This window comes from Sminthopsis crassicaudata, chromosome 2, assembly GCF_048593235.1.
Source record: "Sminthopsis crassicaudata isolate SCR6 chromosome 2, ASM4859323v1, whole genome shotgun sequence".
Classification (NCBI taxonomy): domain Eukaryota; kingdom Metazoa; phylum Chordata; class Mammalia; order Dasyuromorphia; family Dasyuridae; genus Sminthopsis; species Sminthopsis crassicaudata.
The window spans coordinates 280558969-280579298 of NC_133618.1; the positions used below are offsets into that span (position 1 = coordinate 280558969).

At 32.1% G+C, this 20330-nt stretch overlaps 1 protein-coding gene across 1 annotated transcript in view; it reads right to left on the reverse strand.

Annotated features, from left to right (window-relative positions):
* The window catches only part of G2E3 (G2/M-phase specific E3 ubiquitin protein ligase), a 59324-nt gene that overhangs the window by 28227 nt on the left and 10767 nt on the right, over positions 1-20330 (reverse strand). The window contains exons 2-5 of the mRNA XM_074289582.1: positions 7601-7661; positions 6553-6650; positions 2094-2195; positions 447-571 (exon numbers count right to left, since the gene is read on the reverse strand). Coding sequence (XP_074145683.1) covers positions 447-571; positions 2094-2195; positions 6553-6650; positions 7601-7661 — 386 coding nt within the window. The remainder of the gene's footprint in view (positions 1-446; positions 572-2093; positions 2196-6552; positions 6651-7600; positions 7662-20330) is intronic.

Below are 20330 nucleotides of genomic sequence, written 5' to 3' on the forward strand. Positions count from 1 at the left end.
TAAGCACATGAAAAGGAATAATTACATATTATTTCCCAGTGGTGTGATTATGTGATGATGATGATAATGTATAATTATTAAGCTTTAAGTGAGCCATAGTCTCTCAACTATAAAGTTCTCTTCCTAAAACCAAAAAAAAGGAGTGTTTTTTGAAATAACATGTGCTTGGCACATAGAAAGCACTCAATTTATTTTTTATTGATTCATTCATAATTTCAGAAAGGGATTACAAAAAGAGGCTAAGGATATAACTTGGGGGCAAAGATAGGATGGGAGAAAGGTAGACAGAATACCAATTTGGGCACTAACAAAAAGTTTCTTATAGCAAAAATTAAACTATTGGTGACAAGAATTCTATGACATTGCATTGTTCTACCAAGGAATTTAAAATGTACTAAATCAAGATATCTTATTATATTCAACAATAAAGTAAAATAAAAACTTACTCAAAGTTTCCAGTAAACTGGAAAATACACTGTTTCTGAACTCCACAAGGAAAATGATAGCTTCGTTTACACTTGCTGGCTACACATCCAATTGAAGCACCATTTTTCTTGCAAATACAACATTTCTAAAACAAAACAAAAGAAAAACACGAATTACCTCAGATGAATCCAATTACAAAAGATATACATTAAAATACTGAGGCAAAGATATTCATTAAAAGAATAATTGCCTTTTAAGAACATTAAAATTGCTTTTCCCACATAACATTTTTGATAACCAAAAATTCAGGTATTCTATTCTGATTCGTTCTAGAGGTGATCTAGAATAAGAGCCTATTCTTCATGGTTTTAATAGGGATATGGACTATAACTGAAATTTCATTATCCTAGGGAACTTAGTTTAACTAAAGGAAACTCCTCTACCAAAACTAGTTGTTACTTTATTTGCAATTTAATAGTTAGAGAGCTGTCTTGAGCACTGAGAAATTAAGTGACTTATGTGATCGTAGTACAAGTAGTACATGCTACTAATACTACAAAAGCTTTTAAACTGTATTAAGATTTTTGAGACATTGTATATTCTTATATTGTTGATTCTAATCAGAAGAACCAGGCAGGGACAGCTGGTCTAACTTCAAGTATTATTTAAGAATCTATTCTAAATTAATCTCAAAAGGTTGCAATTTATCCATGGAAAACATTTGCTGGTATTTTGAGAACTTGAAAAGACTGGAAACTTGCATGTAGAAGTGCTCTAAAATTCATAGAATGCTGAACAGCAAGTAGCTGTTCTGACCTAAGAGCCTAGATCCAAGGCAGAGTTAACTTCCCATTTCTCTAGACTCAATGTGACACAAGTCCATATCAAAAGAAAAACTTGAGTTATCCTATTTTCCAGAATCACTGAACCCAGAGAATGCAGGAGGCCCTGAATATGTTAAGAAAGAATGCCCCCCACTATTCCTAATGACCTGAGCTAATGTAATGTGTTATTTGTATCCCAACCTGGACTCCCTGTGTGTTTTTGAGAGTAATGACAGACATCAATCAGTTTATACTAAGCTAAGAAACTGCTTGTGCAGCTGAGACCCTTGTAGAGAAGCTAACTATCCTATCTTCTAGTCTAGCAGTTTCTGAGAAAAAGAATGTGACTTTTGTTGTTGTTTTGCTCCTCCCCTTGGGGAGGGATTTTGTTCTTTTCCCACCTTTACTGCAACTTTCCCCCTCCCATGCAAAGCCCCTTTAGGTGGATATTTCTGGTATCCCTTCCTTTTTCCTACTATATACTGTGAACTCTTTGGGTTCCACCTGTATGTTCATTTTTCTTATAATCAACTAGTTTTCACATAAGTTTTAAGTTATGATTCCCTGCTAATAGGTTGCAATCTGTCATGATTTGCTGCACCAAATCTCTCAAAGGTGGTTAGTTTAGAATGTTCCTAGGGGCAAGGAGGGTTGCTAAATACTGACATTTAATTTATTTAGAATCACTTTTTCACTATTTAAAAAATAATTAATTATTTACTATATTTCCTGGTATTCAGCATGAAAACATGAACTTAATACCTTAGAAATTTTCATTATAAACAATGCTTAAAGAAAAAAATCCTATAAATTTAAAAAAAGTATTTAAAACAGCCTTCTTACCAGTTTAGAAGCTCTATTTACTTCTTTCTTGATGTCTTCTATTAAAAAACCATAAACACCATCTTTTTCTTCACCTCTCTGCCAAATTCCACTTGACATCAACTAAGAATATAGATTTCAGTTAGAAAATAAATCATGACAAACTACTTTTGAGCAAAATATCTGCCCTTTCAAAAACTTATAAATATTATGAAGCACATTGTTTACTATGATTACTTTCCATGCCAAAAAAGCAGCATAATATTTATGTCCTTTGACTTAAGTAACTTATTATGATAGGTTCACAAACATATTAGAATTACAGATTTAGTGACTTTAGTGATTACCTAAATCCAAATATTTCACAAATATTTTTCTGAGACTCAGAGAAGGTAAAATTGCCTAAGGTCAGAGAGGTAGTAAACATCAAAGGCAGGATTTGAACTCAGATTTTCAGACTTCATAGCCAATATCTTTCTTCTTTTTTTTTCCCCCCCTGAGGCTGGAGTTAAGTGACTTGCCCAGGGTCACATAGCTAGGAAGTGTTAAGTGTCTGAGACCAGATTTGAACTCCGTTCTTCCTGAATTCAAGGCTGCGCCACCTAGTTGCCTCCTGCCAATATCTTTCTGCAGAATCACTCTGCCTGACCAACCATGGATTGACAATATAATAAACAAGAATAATGAAGAGTGGTAAAGGAAAATATTTAAATTTTTTAAATTTAAGACTTCATTGATTCTTGGGTAGTCACCAGTACACAGACACTATGAACAACAGATTTTTTTTTAATGCCAGCATTAAACATTAAAAACCATGTGGATGTAATCCCTTTCCTGAATCATTTTTTAGTGACCTTTCTGCAATAGTTTTTTTAGAAGCCCAAAACAAGGATATCATCTAAAAGTAACTTCAGTATTAATGAAGTCTTAGGTCTTTTACAAAGAAAAGTTCCACCAACTGAAAAATTCTCTCCAAATATGTTTTCTAATACTGTATAGCACATTAATAAAGTTAGTGGAAGAAGTTAATACTACCACTAGAAATATAACAATGCTACAGTTAAAACACTATTATCAAAAGGAGATGAGATTGGGGGAACTTTTATTCAGGAAATAGTGCTGCTGCAAATAGGATAGATACAAAAGACAGCTATTTAAAATGTTAAGATCTTTAAAAGTCATATTTATAATTCCCTATTTTTAATCTGTTATGTTTCATTTTGAAAAATATAAATATTTCCTTAATATAGAGTTAACTTCTATTACAAAAAAAAAGAAGCCATCACAGGATATTACCTCCTTAAAATTGTATTTACACTTATATAACATATAAGGTAAATTGCAATGAGGCAGGATATGTTTCTAGAGTTTCTTTTAGACAAGTGAAAAAAACTTGTTTTCTTTTTTTTTGATTGTTGAATCAAAATCTGGAACTTCCTCATTTTTAGTTTTTTCCCATTTCAGTTGGGTAAATCATCTTTATTCTCTTCTTAACAAGTCACTTTTTTGTTTGTGAACATTACATTTTCCCTCAATTTAACCTGTATGCTATCTTTTTGGGATCAGATTTACCCTCTTCAGGGATCAGTTTTGCTGACCTCCTTTTAGGAAAAGAATATAACAGATATAACAACCATAGTGAAAGGAAGATATATACAAGTAAAGCAGCTTCTATCTTTTAATGCTTCCCTTCTTATCGCATGTGCTACAGACACCTAAGATGTAATTTAAAATTTTTAAATTCTTATTTTAGACAAAATAGCTAATTACTGACTTCTCAGCATGACTTTCATTACAAAACTATGAACTGTAAGGAAATTTTAAATTTACAGATAACAGAAAATAACAATCCAAGAATATGAAGAAATGTTTAATCAATGGACTAAAATCAGACATAGTTGAAAAACTGCATCTATGCCTATGAATTATTTGATGTTTTAAATTTTGTTTGATCTTTCTGTCCTTAGTACTGCTGACAGATTTTTCTTTTTGACAAGAACTACCGTAGTCAATATGGCCAGTGCCGGCTATGAATTTATAAGACAAAATCTATTATTTCACAATTACTTAGGAAGCATCAATATGACACTGTAAAATAAGACAGCTATTACTACTGGTACTGCTGCTATTACTACTACTACTACTACTACTACTACTACTACTACTACTACTACTACTACTACTACTGCTATTGCTACATTGTATTAATTAAAGTAAAAATATTCATTTTAATGTTCTAGTATACTATTAGATAGAGAAAATTATCCTATGCCATTTTGATCATAGTATGTAAAATTTTAAGCTGCCCTTTCTTCAATAACCCGAGCCCCTTTGGTGTGATACCTAGTCAGTCAAGTCCATTAAAATGCTATTGTAGTTAAGTAAATTTCATTGGCATTAAAATCTTCTACAACCTAGAAATTTTATAACAACCAAGATATGCAAATCAAACTGTTAAGAAATTACTTCATAAAGCTAGAAAAAATAATAAGGTCAAGAATTTCAGAATTAATGAAAAACAAAACAAAACAAACAAAAAAACAAACAAACAAACAAACAAAGGAAGCTGACCTAGCTGTACCGGATCTAAACTGTATTATAAATTGGGTCATCAAAACCACTTGGCACTGGCTAAGAAATAAAAGCAGTGGACCAGTGGAATAGGTTAGGTTCACAAGATAAGTAGTCAATGACTATAGTAAATCTAGTGTCTGATAAACCCAAAGGCTCAAGCTTCTGGGATAAAAACTCACTACTTAGCATAGTATGGCAGAGGCTAGGCATTGATGAACATCTAATACCCTATAAGGTCAAAATGGGTTCATGGATTAGACATAAAAGGTGATACTGTAAGCAAATTTGGAGAACAAGGGATAGTCTCAGATTTGTGGAAAAGGGGGAAATTTGTGGCCACAGAAGAATCAGAGAGCATTATGATATGCAAAATGAATAATTTTGATTACATTAAATTTAAAAAGTTTTGCACAAACAAAAACCAATGCAGCCAAGATTAGAAGAGAAGCAGAAAGTTGGGGAAAAGGTTTTACATCTAGTGTTTCTGATAAAGGCCTAATTTTTAAAATACAGAGAACTGACTTTCATATTTATAAGAATGTAAGTTATTCCCCAGTTGATAGATTGTCAAAAGATATGAACAGACACTTTTCAGATAAAGAAATTAAAGCCATTTATAATCATATGGAAAAAATGCTCTAAATCACTATTGATTAGGGAAATGCAAATTAGGACAATTCTGAGATACCACTTTACACTTCTAAATTGGTTAAGATGATAGGAAAAGATAATGATAAGTGTTGGAAGGGATATAGGAAAACTAGCACACTAATACACTGTTGGTAGAATTGTGAACTTATCCAGTTATTCTGGAGAACAATTTGGAACTATGCCCAAAGGGCTATAAAACTGTGCAAATCTTTTGATCCAGCAGTCTCTACTGGATCTGTAACCGAAAGAAATCATAAAAGAGGGAAAAGGACCTACATGTACAAAAATGTTTGTACCAGCCCTTTTTGTAGTTACAAGGAATTAGAAACTGAGTAGATAGCCATTACTTGAGAAATGGCTGAATTAATTGTATAAAATGTAATGGAATATTTTTGTTCTGTAAGAAATGATGAACAGGATGATTTCAGAAAAAACTGGAAAGATTTATATGAACTGATGCTGAGTGGAGAGAGCAGAACCAAGAGAATATTGTCCATGGTAACAACAAGATTATGTGATGATCAACTGTGACAGACTTGGCTCTTTTTAACAATGAGATGATTCAAGGCAATTCCAATAAACTTGGGATAGAGAGTGTCATCTACATCCAGAGAGAAAACTATGAAGACTGAATGTGGATCAAAGCATAGTATTTTCACTATTGTTGTTGTTTGTTTGCTTGGTTTGTTTTTCTTTTCTCATGGTTTGTTCCCTTTTGATCTGGTTTTTTTTTTGTTGTTGTTGTTTTTTTTACACAGCATGATGAATATGGAAATTGTTTAGAAGAATTACACATGTTTAAAACTCTGGAATACAAGATTTTGCAAAGGGGAATGTTGAATACTAACTTTGCATGTATTTGGAAAAATAAAACACTATTTTAAAAAAAGGAAAAAAATCATTAACAGAAAAAAAAATTAACCATGAAATTCTTTAGATAAAGAAGTATAAGTTGTCTTTATTTGTAAGCTCCATGAACTAAGAGTAGTATTTACATTTTTAAATAAAATTTTATTGTATTTAAAAATATAAAAAACCATTTCCTAGTTTATAGACTACGCAGCGGGTCTGATCTGACCCTTGGAGTATATAGTTTGCTAACCCTGATCTAAATCAATACTCACATTTTACAAAGGAATAAATTAAAGTCTACTTTCTCTAAATTTAAGGAGTAAGACAATTTGCCAGTGATCAAAAATGGCCTTACTTTTTCCAAAAATTAAAATTTCAAGTAATTTAAACTGATCACACTTACCAAACAATAGTAATGTATGGTGAGGTTGTGGTCTTGGTAAATTTTCTTTTCTCCATATTTTTCAGGATAGTCATCAGTTCTTCGACAGAGAACACAAGCTGAAAGATTTTTTTCCAAATATATTTTAGAGCAAAACTATGTATCAGATAGCAATATACAAAGCCAACATATAGTAAGTGATATAGGAGAGATAAAACATGCTTGGAGAAGAGAAATAGCATTTTTGGTTGAGGTAATTGAGGAAAGTTTCATAGAAAGAATGGCATTTACTAAGCTAGTTATAAAAGCAGTAATATGTGTGGACCAAATAAACAGTATATTTTATTTACTATTTTTAATTAAAGCTTTTTTATTTTCAAAATATATACATAGATAATTTTTGACATTCCCTGCTACAATATCTTTAAACAGTACATTAAACCAGAGGAAAAAACAGAAAGAAAAAAAAAAAAAAAGATATAAGGAAGGCTCTACTTAAGATTTCCTTCTTATATTTCTTTCTATCTCCCTGTAAGGCAATTAGGAAAAAAAAACCCAGTAAATGAAATGTCCCTACCCTAAGGTTTTATAAAGAATAAGTAAAAAAAAAATTTAGGTGCTCTAACCCTATTAAATCAAGTATAATGTAAATATAGATACAAAAGCACAAACAAGATCTTAAGATAGGTATCCAAAATAAGATTCTAATTCTAATTGAATTTCATATTACATCAAAATTGTTACAATAAAATTTTGTTATAATGTTACATTCCATGTTGAAATTTGCCTATTTAAAGAAAGTTTCAAATAGCAGGTTTTTCAATTCAATTAGGTCATTCGAAACTATTAGATATATCAAGATACTTAAAAAAAGAGAACACATTTTTAGATCTGAAGAGAACATCTAATCTAAACTTCTAGTTTTATAGTGAAGAAATTAAATTGCTGGTGAAATAAAAGTATAAACAAGAAAATTGGTTTAAAAACATTAATTTAATCTTTTGAAAATATTAATAACTCACATGTACTAAGAGCAAAGATAAAATATCATTAAATTATGTTTACTCACCAAAGTTCTCAATCTGACAAAGATTATTTTCATTCATAATGTGTGCTTTTGAAATCGAGTCCTAAGAAAAAATTTTAAAATAGAAACATTTAGGATGACTTAAAGACATACGATTTTAAAGCTGATGAAGAGTATCTATTTCAGCCTCATTTGATACATGGAAAAACAAGGGCCTTATTATTTAAATAACTTACCCAGGATCACAAAGGTAATTAATAGCAGTAGTTCTAATCTAAGTCTTTTACTGGACATTCCATATTCTTTTCCTAAATCATAATAAATTTCCTCTTGTCCCAAATCCACGCATTTTAGATTGCTAGATTGACTATAGTATAGAGTAAATAACAATCAAGTTTATGCTGGCTTTTGATAAATTGAAGTTTTGGATTGGCATAGCACATATTTCATTTTTGCTTAAACATTAATGAACTAAAGAGTCTAGAAATATGGCAGTTAGAGGTATTCTCAGTCCTACTGCTTTCTTTCCCACTATACAGATACAAGCCCTCATTCTAATTCATTTCCCCAGTTACAGCCAGTAAACTTACTTCAAATTTCAAATTTAGCATTTAAATATCCATCTTATAAATATCTGATTAATCAACAATTATTTTATTAAGCGTCTAAAAAGGCACTGAAGTACTAAGGCCTGACAAAATAAATTTAAAATGAAACAGTCCCTGTCCTCAAAGAGCTTAGACTCTATTGAAGAAAGACAATATATACAAATAAACACATACAGACACTCTCACTCACACACTTGTAATTCTTCTCCATGCAACACTATAGATTTGTGAATTTTCTCTACCATGCTTAGAAACTTCATCCTAGAAACTTATTCCAGTCCCAAAATTCACATGTATTCTCCAGTCTTTTTCCCTGATTAGATGATTCTTCTCAAAGTTTCCAAGGCCTTCAGGCCAACCATATCTCATTCCTCTTCAGCATATATTTCAGACTTTTTTTCTATCATATGTCTTCACAGCGTGATTTTACCTCTCTGCGGCCTGCCTACCTTTCTCATTGTCCCACATTTTTTTTTTTTTTAATCTTTAAACCAGCAGGTCATTGCAATAGACCTAGGGTAAGGTAAACAAAGTCTGCATCAGGATGGCTCACTGTAAGAAGAGAGAAGGGAAAATATACTAGAAATGCTACAGTAGTATAATCAATAAAGTTTGCTCATGGATTGGATATAGGAAGTAGGAGAGAGTAAGAAGTTAAGATGACAAAAAAAAATGAACTCAATCTTAAACGTGTGGATGTCTACAGGATATCTAGTTCAAGATATCTGGTTTTTGTCTTTTGAAGTTTAGCATAAAAAATCCATGGAAAAAAACAGTGAAAAGTTGAGGGTTAACATCAAGATTTTAAATACTGGAAACTAGAAGAATGATGATACCTTTAGAAGATTTGGAAAGTCAGGAAGAGGCGCATTTGAGAAAAAAAGACAATTAAGTTTTGTTCCAGAAAAATTGGAACAATAATTTATATCTGGAAGACAATTTAGCTCCCCTCTAACCCAACCCCTCATTTTCAGAAGAAGATACTAGAATCAACTTATGACTTTTCTAAGATAATAAAAGTAGTAAATGGAAAAATGATTTTGAACTCAGGAAAAATCTTTATTAATTGATGCAGTCAATTAAGGAGAACCAGAAGAACAATTTATGAAATGACAACTTTATAAAGAAAAACAACTCCAAAAGATTTTCAATTTCATATCAATGCAACACCAAACTATCCTTCTAAGGGAAAGAAATGCAGCACACTATCTACCAGAAAGGTAATGGTAGAAACAGAAGAATGAGATACACTCCAACAAGGCAATCTAATCTTTTTGTACCTTTCTAATTGATTCTCTTCCACTCACCAAAAAGACATTAATTCTAAACCTTTTCATTCTTCCTCGAGCCTCCTTGGATAAGAGAAAGGTGCCTTATAAAAGGCAGATCTTGAGCGGAATCTTAAAGCCAGGCAGGGAAACCAATAGAAGTGAAGGAGAATATTTCCAGAAAAGGGGAGCAATGAAAAGACACAGAACTATGAAATGAAGTGTCATTGGTATTGTAAAGTACACAGAAGAGTTTAAAGTACAAGAAAAAACTGGGAAAGTAGAAAATAAGCTTTAAAAGTCAAATGCAATGTTTTATATTTAATCCTGAAGGGAACATGGAGACATTGGAGTTATTGAATAGGGAAGCAACATAGTAAGATATGTATTTTAGGCACTTTGGTAGCTGAGTGAAGATAGATTCTGGAAGAAACAGACTTTGGGGAAATGAATCAGAAGGTTATCTCAATAGCCCACGTGTGAGGTGATAAAGGTCTGAATCAGAATAGTGGCTGTGGTGAAAGGAGAGAAGATCTATCTATCTATCTATCTATCTATCTATCTATCTATCTATCTTTTTTCTTTCTCTTTCTTTCTATCTATCTATTTATCTATCTATCTATCTATGAAAGATGTTGTTGTCATAGAAATAAGACTTGGCAACAGACAGAATATTTCAAATGACTACCAGCAAGGAAATAAAGATGACAATGAGATTAGGAGCCTGGTAACTGGGAAGATAGTGATTCCCTCTACAGTAAAAGGGAAATTTAGAAGAGGAGGAGGACAAGTCCTGTGATAGACTTGAGTTTGAGATTCTTATAGGAAATCCATTTTGAGATGTCCAAAAGATGTTCTTTTGGTGATAAAAGACTAGAGTTCAGGAGAGGTTAGGGCTGGATATAAAGACCTAAGAAACATCTGAATGGAGAAGATCATTGAACCTATGGGAGCATCTGATAGGCTCACCAGAGGAGACAAGGTCACAGGGCAGATGGAGTTTAGGGGATTAACCAAATTTAATGGGCATGACCTGGATTAAAATCTAGCAAAGAAGACCAAGAAGGAGCAAACAGGAGAAAGAGAGAACAATGTCAGAGTTGAAACAACATTAGATTTGTTAAATTAAGAGGTCAATAGCTATTTTAAGGAGATTAATTTCAATCCAAAGAAGAGAGCAAAAGCCATAAAGCCACCCTACACAAAGTTAAGAATTGAAGAGAGAAAAATAAGAGACTTCAGATGTAGACAGCTTTCTCAAAGAGGTTAATGGAGAAGGGGAGGAAAGAAAAAGGACAAATGCTCACAAACATTTGCTAGAGAGCAAGTGAGAGTTTTTAAGAAGGAAGGAGCCATAAGCCAGTTAGTTTGTAGACGGGGGAGTAAAATTGGGAAAAATACAGAGGAGAGAAGGGGAAATTTTCTGGAGAAGAGAGGAAAAGATGGGATCAAGGTTGTTTCTAAATAATTTTGCCTTAGCAAGAAAGGCCAGTCTTTCTTGGCAAAAGAGATGGCAAAGGAGGAGATGAGGAAGATATTTTAGTGACATGAGATATGGAGGGAAAAAAAGAAGCTCTTTTCAAATAGCCTCCATTTTTTTTTTCCTGTGAAATATGAAGTGAGATTCTCAAGATGGTTGGGGCGGGAAGAGGTAGTGTAATTTCCTATTCTGGTATATTGTTTTATATAAGAGATGAAAAGGCTTAAAACAAATGATTAGGAATACAAATACACAAAACCAAAATATAATCTGTGAGAAGCAAAAAAAGCAATAATATTAAAGGAAAATATGATCTTCCATACAATCATACATACTGATCCTGAAGACAACTTAAAGATCACTGGTCTCTTGGGTGAATGTGACAATTCAAAAAACACCATTGTGCAAAAAAATACAAGAAAAAAATCCCACAAAATTCTGAACATAAATAAGTACCAATTGAAAGAATCCCCCCAAATTGCCCCCAGGAGAAAAAAAAACAAACACACTACCACTAACACAAAAAACCTTATTCAGCAAACTTCAAGACATACAGAGATTAAATTTAAGAATTCCAATGATAAACAACAAACTCTGAAAGCAGAAGAAAGGCCTTTAAATAAAAGCAACTGAAAAGCATGAGACTATTCTTCATCCAACATAAACTGCAGAAGAGAATAAAATAATGTCCCAGAAAATATTCCACAGAATGGGACATTCAACAGAAGATTCAACACAATACTCTGTAAACATCAGCCTAATATACTAATGAAAAAAATACTTATTTCAACAAGAGGAGCATTTGAAGTGTTAGAAAAAAGGTTAGGAGCAAATCATTTGCTTTGTGGAACCCTATCCAAAAGAAACACAAAAAAGATAAACAAGGAATACGCAAGAAATAAATCACCTCAAGAAAAAAAATGGAACCCTTCCTCCATCCTAAACAATTAAGAAACAGGAAATTTTGTAAAAGGATAACAACAACATTAAATTTCTTTTTAAAAATCATCCATTAAAAGAAAACCAGAATTTAAACAAATATGATGAAAGAAAAATGGATGTGAAACACTGTAGATTATACTTCAAAACACTGGACAATATATAAAAGAACAATGTGTTGCAAGTAAAGGGTATTGTGTGAGATATATCCTAGTCAATGACAAGTGATAATCTTTCTAGCACTTGCAAGAATTGACACTTTTAAAAGTGAGGCAGAATAGAAGAAAATGGAGAGAATGCAAGACTTATAAAATAGTAACACACAGGTGCTGTTTATAAGAACTCAAAATAGGTAACTTAGATGATTTAATTCCATGTTGAACAGAGACTTTTTAGAATTAAGAATTATAAGAACTATGAATCAAAGAATAAAGGTCTAATACAGAAAAGGAAGAAAGTTAATCAAGAGAATGAGGGAGGATTATTAAAAGAAAGAAAAAAGAACTAAGTAAAACTACAAAACTATATAAAAGAGTGACAAAGTGGGAAGAGTGTCTGTGGAAAGAGCTGCCTTGAAATATTAAAAAATGTAAGTGGAAACAAAATATTTTCCTTATAGAAGAAGTATAACAACAAAAATTTAATTCAGCAAAATAAAAAAAAACAAATGGAAGAAAAAATGTAATTTGCATAACTATAAATTTGAATAGATTAAAGAATACAACAAAATGAAAATGATGAATTGGAAAGACAATAAAACCTCACATTGTTTCTAAGAAATATAGTCCAAAAGCAAGGTGACACACAAAATGAAAATGAGGGATTAGAATAAAATTGGCTGTATTGGGTAAATCCAAAAAAAAATTAGAGTTTCAATCATGGCATAATATTTTTGTAAAATTACAACATAAAGAGATAATCCAGGAATTTGTTATGCTGAAAGCAAACAGAAAATAAACCATTATCAATATTGAATTTATATGCTCAAAATGCTTTAGCATACAAATTTATAAAGGAAAAAATGCATTGCATGAAAGCATAGATGGGAGCATAATAACATAAAGAGACTTTAATGAATCTCTCCCAGTTTTGGACAGGTCTGGAAAAGGTAAACAATATAGAATTAGATTTATGATGTCTATTAAATAGGATTGTTAAAGAACATGCGTATTTTGTGGAAATTTTACAAAGATATACCATATCGGGACATAGAGATAAAGCAAGTAAATGTAAAAAGGTAGAAATAGTAAGCACATCCTCCACAAACCATTGCAAATAAGAATAGTAATCAGTTTACAGAGCACAAAGACATAACCCCAAATGGATCTAGCAATAAAATACAAAATAACGAGCAGAATAACAAATCATAGAAAGAATAATTATGTGAAAGAAAATGATATTGATAAAACAATATACCCGAATTTCTGGATGCTAAAATATTCCACAGATGAAAAATTTCCCAAAAAATATATAACAAAATTGAAAAAGAGAAGATTAGTGGACTGAACAGTTATTATTAAAAATTAGAAAGTCAACAAGGAAAATCAAAACAAGCACAAAAAAAGGAGTTGATAAGAAATAGAGAAATGATAAACAGAATTAAAAGCTGATTTTGCTAAACACACACATGTATAAGACAGAAGGATCTTTTTGAATAGCATAAAGAATATCTTAAAACAAAAGCAAGAATGCTATGCAATGGGGTTATATCAGAATCTTTCCCAATAAATATGTAAATGAAAAAAAAAAGTCCACTCTTCTTATTGTGTTGATTGATATTTCTTAAGGGGCAGCTAGGTGGCGCAGTGGATAGAGCACCAGCCCCGAAGACAGGAGGGAGGACCTAAGTTCAAATTTGTACTCAGACACTAAACACTTCCTAGATGAGTCTCTCTGAGCAAGTCACTTAACTCCAATTGCCTCAGCAAAAAAAAAGAATTTAAATGAGAATTGAAAACAAAATTGATATATCCATTGATTAAGGAATGGCTGAACCAATTGGAATGAATGTAATGGAAAATCATCATGCTATAAAAAATGAAAAATATCATGAATACAAAGAAACATGGAATGATACATACTATCTGATGGGAAATGAAATAAGCAACCAAAAATGTCATATAGAGATTATAAACTAAATGAAAACATTTAAAAAAAAAGAAAAGCCTGTTGCAAAGCTACATTGTAAGAATGAAACAATATAATAATTGTAATGCGCTTTTGCAAACCTTAAGGCACTAACTGCTAATTTTAAAAATTCTGAAAACCCAATGTTTTTTAACTTTAAAACCAAAAAAAATTATTCAACATGAAGCAATTTTTTTGAAAAATAAGTAATCAAATAAAGAAAAATCAAATTATCAGTATGAAAAAATTAAAAAAGTGAATTCACAAGAAATGAACACAAAATTATGAAAATTACTAGAAATTAAATTATTTTATCTGATTTTAAGTCAATAAAACAGAATTTCTAAGTGAAATGTGTTTTTACCAAATTTGCCAAGAAAATATCCTTTTTAACACAAGTAATAGAGATCTTAACTGTTTCTGAGCAAAAGAAATGAAAACAAGTCATAAAATGGTCTCCCCAAGAAAAAAACTTCTGAATCAGATTACTTCATAAACAAATTCTCTCAAGCATTTAATTAGAGAAATTCCATTCCAAACAAATGTTGAGAGTATAAAATATTTGGGAATATATCTACCAAAGAAAAGTCAGGAATTATATGAGCAAAATTACGAAACACTTGCCACAAAAATAAAGTCAGATTTAAATAATTGGAAAGATATCCAGTGCTCATGGATAGGCCGAGCGAATATAATAAAGATGACAATAGTGCTATACCAATCAGACTCCCAAGAAACTATTTTAGTGATCTAGAAAAAAAACAACAATAAAGTTCATATGGAAGAATAAAAGGTCGAGAATTTCAAGGGAATTAATGAAAAAAAATTCAGATGAAGGTGGTCTAGGTGTACCTGATCTAAAGCTATATTATATAGTAGCAGTTACCAAAACCATTTAGTATTGGCTAAGAAATAGACCGGCCGATCAGTGGAACAGATTAGGTACAAAGGACAAAAAAGGGTACAACTATAGCAATCTAGTATTTGATAAACCCAAAGATACCAACATTAGGGATAAAAATTCATTATTTGAAAAAAACTGTTGGGAAAACTGAAAATTGGTACGTCAGAAATTAGATATGGATCCACACTTAACACCATATACCAAGATAAGATCAGAATGGGCCCATGATTTAGGCATAAAGAATGAGATAATAAATAGATTAGAGGAACAGAGGATAGTCTGCCTCTCAGACCTGTGGAGGAGGAAGGAATTTATAACTAGAGAAGAACTAGAGATCATTATTGATCACAAAATAGAAGATTTTGATTACATCGAACTAAAAAGTTTCTGTACAAACAATACTAATGCAAACAAGATTAGAAGGGAAGTAACAAATTGGGAAAATATTTTTACAGTTAAAGGTTCTGATAAAGGTCTCATTTCCAAAATATAAAGAGAATTGATCCTAATTTTTAAGAAATCAAACCATTCTCCAATTGATAAATGGTCAAAGGATATGAACAGACAATTCTCAGATAATGAAATTGAAACTATATCCACTCATATGAAAGTGTTCCAAATCACTACTGATCAGAGAAATGCAAATTAAGACAACTCTGAGATATCACTACACACCTGTTCAGATTGGCTAAGATGACAGGAACAAATAATGATGAATGTTGGAGGGGCTGTGGGAAAACTGGGACACTCATACATTGTTGGTGGAGTTGTGAAAGAATCCAGCCATTCTGGAGAGCAATCTGGAATTATGCCCAAAAAGTTATCAAACTGTGCATACCCTTTGATCCAGCATTGCTGCTATTAGGCTTATATCCCAAAGAAATACTAAAGAGGGGAAAGGGACCTGTATGAGCCAAAATGTTTGTGGCAGCTCTTTTTGTAGTGGCTAGAAACTGGAAAATGAATGGATGTCCATCAATTGGAGAATGGTTGGGTAAATTATAGTATATGAAGGCTATGGAATACTATTGCTCTGTAAGAAATGACCAGCAGGATGAAATCAAAAAGCTTGGAGAGAATTGCATGAACTGATGCTGAGTGAAATGAACAGAACCAGAAGATCACTATACACTTAAGCAACAATACTGTATGAAGATGTATTCTGATAGAAGTGGATATCTTCAACATAAAGAAAATACAACTCCCTTCCAGCTGATCAATGATGGACAGAAACAACTACACCCAGAGAAGGAACACTGAGAAGTGAATGTAAAATATTAGCACTACTGTCTATCTACCCAGGTTACTTATGCCTTCGGAATCCAATACTTAATGTGCAACAAGAAAATTGGATTTACACACATATATTATATCTAGTTATACTGTAACACATGTAAAATGTATGAGATTGCCCGTCATCTAGGGGAGGGAGTAGAGATAGGGAGGAGAAAATCTGGAAAAATGAATACAAGGGGATAATGTTACAAAAAAAATTACTCACGCATATATACTGTCAAAAAATATATAATTATAAAATTAATTTTTAAAAATCATTAAAGAAGTGATTCTAATATAATAAAAAACTGTTTTAAGCTATTTAAATTCCTTCTGTGACATTAATATGATCATAATACCTAAACCAGAAAAAGCCAAAATAGAGAAAACTATATACCATTTACATCCCTCATGAATATTAATGAGACTATAATAACATATCAAAAAGATTATACATTATGACCAGATTAGATTTATATTAGCAGCAAATATTAGGAATACTATCAATATAACTGACTATATTAATAATAAGAACAAAAACGTGATTATATCAACCTTTGCAGAAAAAGCTTGACAAAATATCATTTTGTCCATTCCTTTAAAAACAAACAAAAAAAACACCAGAAAGGATATGAATGAAATAATCTTAAATAGTTCTTAATACAATTAATATCTATTTAAAACAAATAAGATCAAGGATAAAGCAACAATGCCCATATCACCACTACTATTTAATACAGTGCTAAAAATGGTAGCTATAGCAACAAAAGAGGAGCAAATAAGGCAACAAGCACTGGCAAAGCACAGTTCCCTAAATATACAATCATTATTGCCTTTTGCATAAAATAGGATGGTATACTTAGAGAACTTTTGATAGTCAAAAAATTAATTAGATAACCATGAGCAAAACTGCAAGATTTAAATACACATGTTTCTATTACCAACAAAATTCAGCACGAAGAATGAGAAAAATTCTATTTAAAAAACTGTGTAATGTATAAATTATTGGGAGCCTACCTGCCAAGATACAAAATACTATATGAATACAAATGCACAACACTAAATGCACATATCTATTGATTACTCATGAGAAAGTTTAATATAATAAAAATGGGCATACTAATAAGTTCATTTATTTAGTGCTACACCAAACTACTTTTTTAGAGCTAGAAAAATTATTCTTTTGAAAAAAAAAAAACAAAACACAAGATTAAGAATCTCAAAGGGAAAGAAGGGAACCTAGCAACACTAGATTTCAAACTAGGCTACAAAGCAAAAAGTCTCTCCTGATTTTTAAGTGCTATGCTTTAAAAAGTTTATGAAAGATCTTAAAGTCAAGTTAATGTTATTTTATCATATATGAAATCAGGAGCCAGCAGAGCTTTTAATTGAAGAAGAAATGAGCAGATCAATAAATAGGAAGATTATTATTTTGTAAAAGTCTTTCTCGCACACTCCATTCTCCCCTTCCACCTTCTTGCTCTTAGTGGGACTTGGATTTCTCCATAATATATACCAGTTCTTTGGTCATTCTCTCCATCATGGTCTGTTACATTCATTCATTATAGCCTTTCTTCTTTTACCCTTCTGCCCCCAAACACATTAACCCTGGAAAGAGAGTTGAAATACTTTGTGTTCCACCTGTTAGATTGGCTGGAATGACAGGGAAAGATAATGCACAATATTGGAGGGAATGTGGGAAAACAGGGACACTGATACATTGTTGGTGGAATTGTGAATACATCCAGCCATTCTGGAAAGCAATTTGGAGCTATGCTCAAAAAGTTATCAAACTGTGCATACCCTTTGACCCAGCAGTGTTACTACTGGGCTTATATCCCAAAGAGATCTTAAAGAAGGGAAAGGGACCTGTATGTGCAAGAATGTTTGTGGCAGCCCTCTTTGAGTGGCCAGAAACTGGAAACTACGTGGATGCCCCTCAATTGGAGAATGGCTGAATAAATTGTGGTATATGAATATTATGGAATATTATTGTTCTGTAAGAAATGACCAACAGGATGATTTCAGAAAGGTCTGGAGAGACTTACATGAACTGATGCTGAGTGAAATGAGCAAGACAGGAGATCATTATATACTTCAACAACAATACTATATATGATGATCAACTCTGATGGACATGGCCCTCTTCAACAATAAGATGAATCATATCAGTTCCAATAGAACAGTAATGAACTGAACCAGTTACACCCGGCAAAAGAACTCTGGGAGATGACTATGAACCACTACATAGAATTCCCAATCCCTCTATTTTTGTCTGCCTGTATTTTTTATTTCCTTCACAGACTAATTGTATGCTATTTCAATGTCCAATTCTTTTTGTACAGCAAATCAACTGTTTGGACATATATACATATATTGTTATTTAATTTATACTTTAACATATATTGGTCAACCTGCCATCTGGGGGGAGGAGGAAGGAGGGGAAAAATTAGAACAAAAGGTTTGGCAATTGTCACAGCTGTAAAATTACCCATGCATATATCTGGTAAATAAAAACTATTAAAAAAATTAAATTAAAAAAAATTTTTTAAATCTTGTTCATTAAAAAAAAAGAAAAGGAATACTTTGTGTTCTCCAGTCTTACTTCTAGACTTATCCCTTTGCTTATCCTCTTTGAAGTTCATTCAAATAAAACTATCTACCCAATTTAAATCATAATGCCTTGTGTACACTGAATTCAGCACTTAGTTCACTATCTTCCTCTCTTTTCCAACTTCTGTCATTATATTAAGGAATTTTAATATCCTTGTTGAAATTCTATCAGTCTTCATAATATATCATCCCAAGCCTTTTTATCTCTTTAAATCCTTATTGCCAAACTCTTTCACTCCTCTTTAGCTACTATTATTTGGGACAGTGCCAATGAACATCAGCATTGCCCACTAGTGTTTTCTTAATAAAACTTTTTTAGTATTCCTGACTATAATTTTCAATCATTCAATCTTTCCCTAAGTCTCACCTTCCTAAACCCAGACCCATATCAAAACGTCTAATATCTCTACTCCTCAGTACTTTCTCAAGCCTTTAAGTCCTATTTTAACTTCACTTTCCATCCTTTCTCAATTTTAACTTTATTATTGACCAATTCACCTTTGTACTATTTATTCCCAAATTCCTTGTCAAATAATAACCCTGGCTTATTCCCACTGCCTCCTTCACTCTAGTTAATACTAATTATTAATGGAGCTGGAAGAAATCATAGAATTATGCTGGGTCTAATACTCTATAAATGATTATGGAATTTCACCTGTTTCCTCAATTTCCTATCTCTTGCATCTGAACCCTTTTCCTCTATTCATAGAACCACCACCTTAGTTTAGATACTCATCACTTTTTATCTGATAGTTTCTTCCCTTTCCAGTCCATCTTCTAAATGTAGGCTAACCATGTCTTTCTGCTACTCAATAAATTCCACTAGTTCCTCTAAAATCAAATGCTAGTTCTCATATCTTTTTTTATTTAAAAAAGTTTTTATTAGTATTTTATGTTTACATCACCATACTATCCCATATATTCCTCCCCATTACCCCTGAAAATCATCCTATATTTCTTAGGGGAAAAAAGTCAGTATAATCAAGACATTGAAAAGTCCAAAAGCATGCTTAGTATGTAACATGTCAACTTCCTACTTTCATGAAAGGGTAGGTTGGAGATGTCTTCTTATATGTCTTCATCTGAGTCTCACTTGATCTTTTAAATTTTGTTATATTTACTTTTGATATTTTTGGTGTGTCAATCTATTTACATTGTTGTAGTTATTGTATATTGTAATGTTCTCTCTAAAAATGTAACGTTCCCTGTTAAGGTTTTCTTTGGGTCTCTGGAGGCAGTCTTTGTTTCAGCTCTGTAATCACCACATGTGCAGCCAGGGGTTGAGTCCAAATCCTTTATTATCTCTTTCAAAGTCCTATCTACTTCACTTGGGGCTCAGCTAATTTTCTGGAGGCCTTCCAGAATCTTGGTTTCAGTGGAAAAGCGAAGGAGGAGAGCCTGCCACAAAGGTGGTATGAGATGGGATGAATCTGTCTGAGTCCAAGGGCTTGTGCTCCAGCCTTCAGCCTCCAGCCTTCTGTCCACTTGTTTCTGAATCTCTGAATCTCCCTGGCTGAGGCTTCTAGCTTATATGCTACACACTATATCACTATATCAC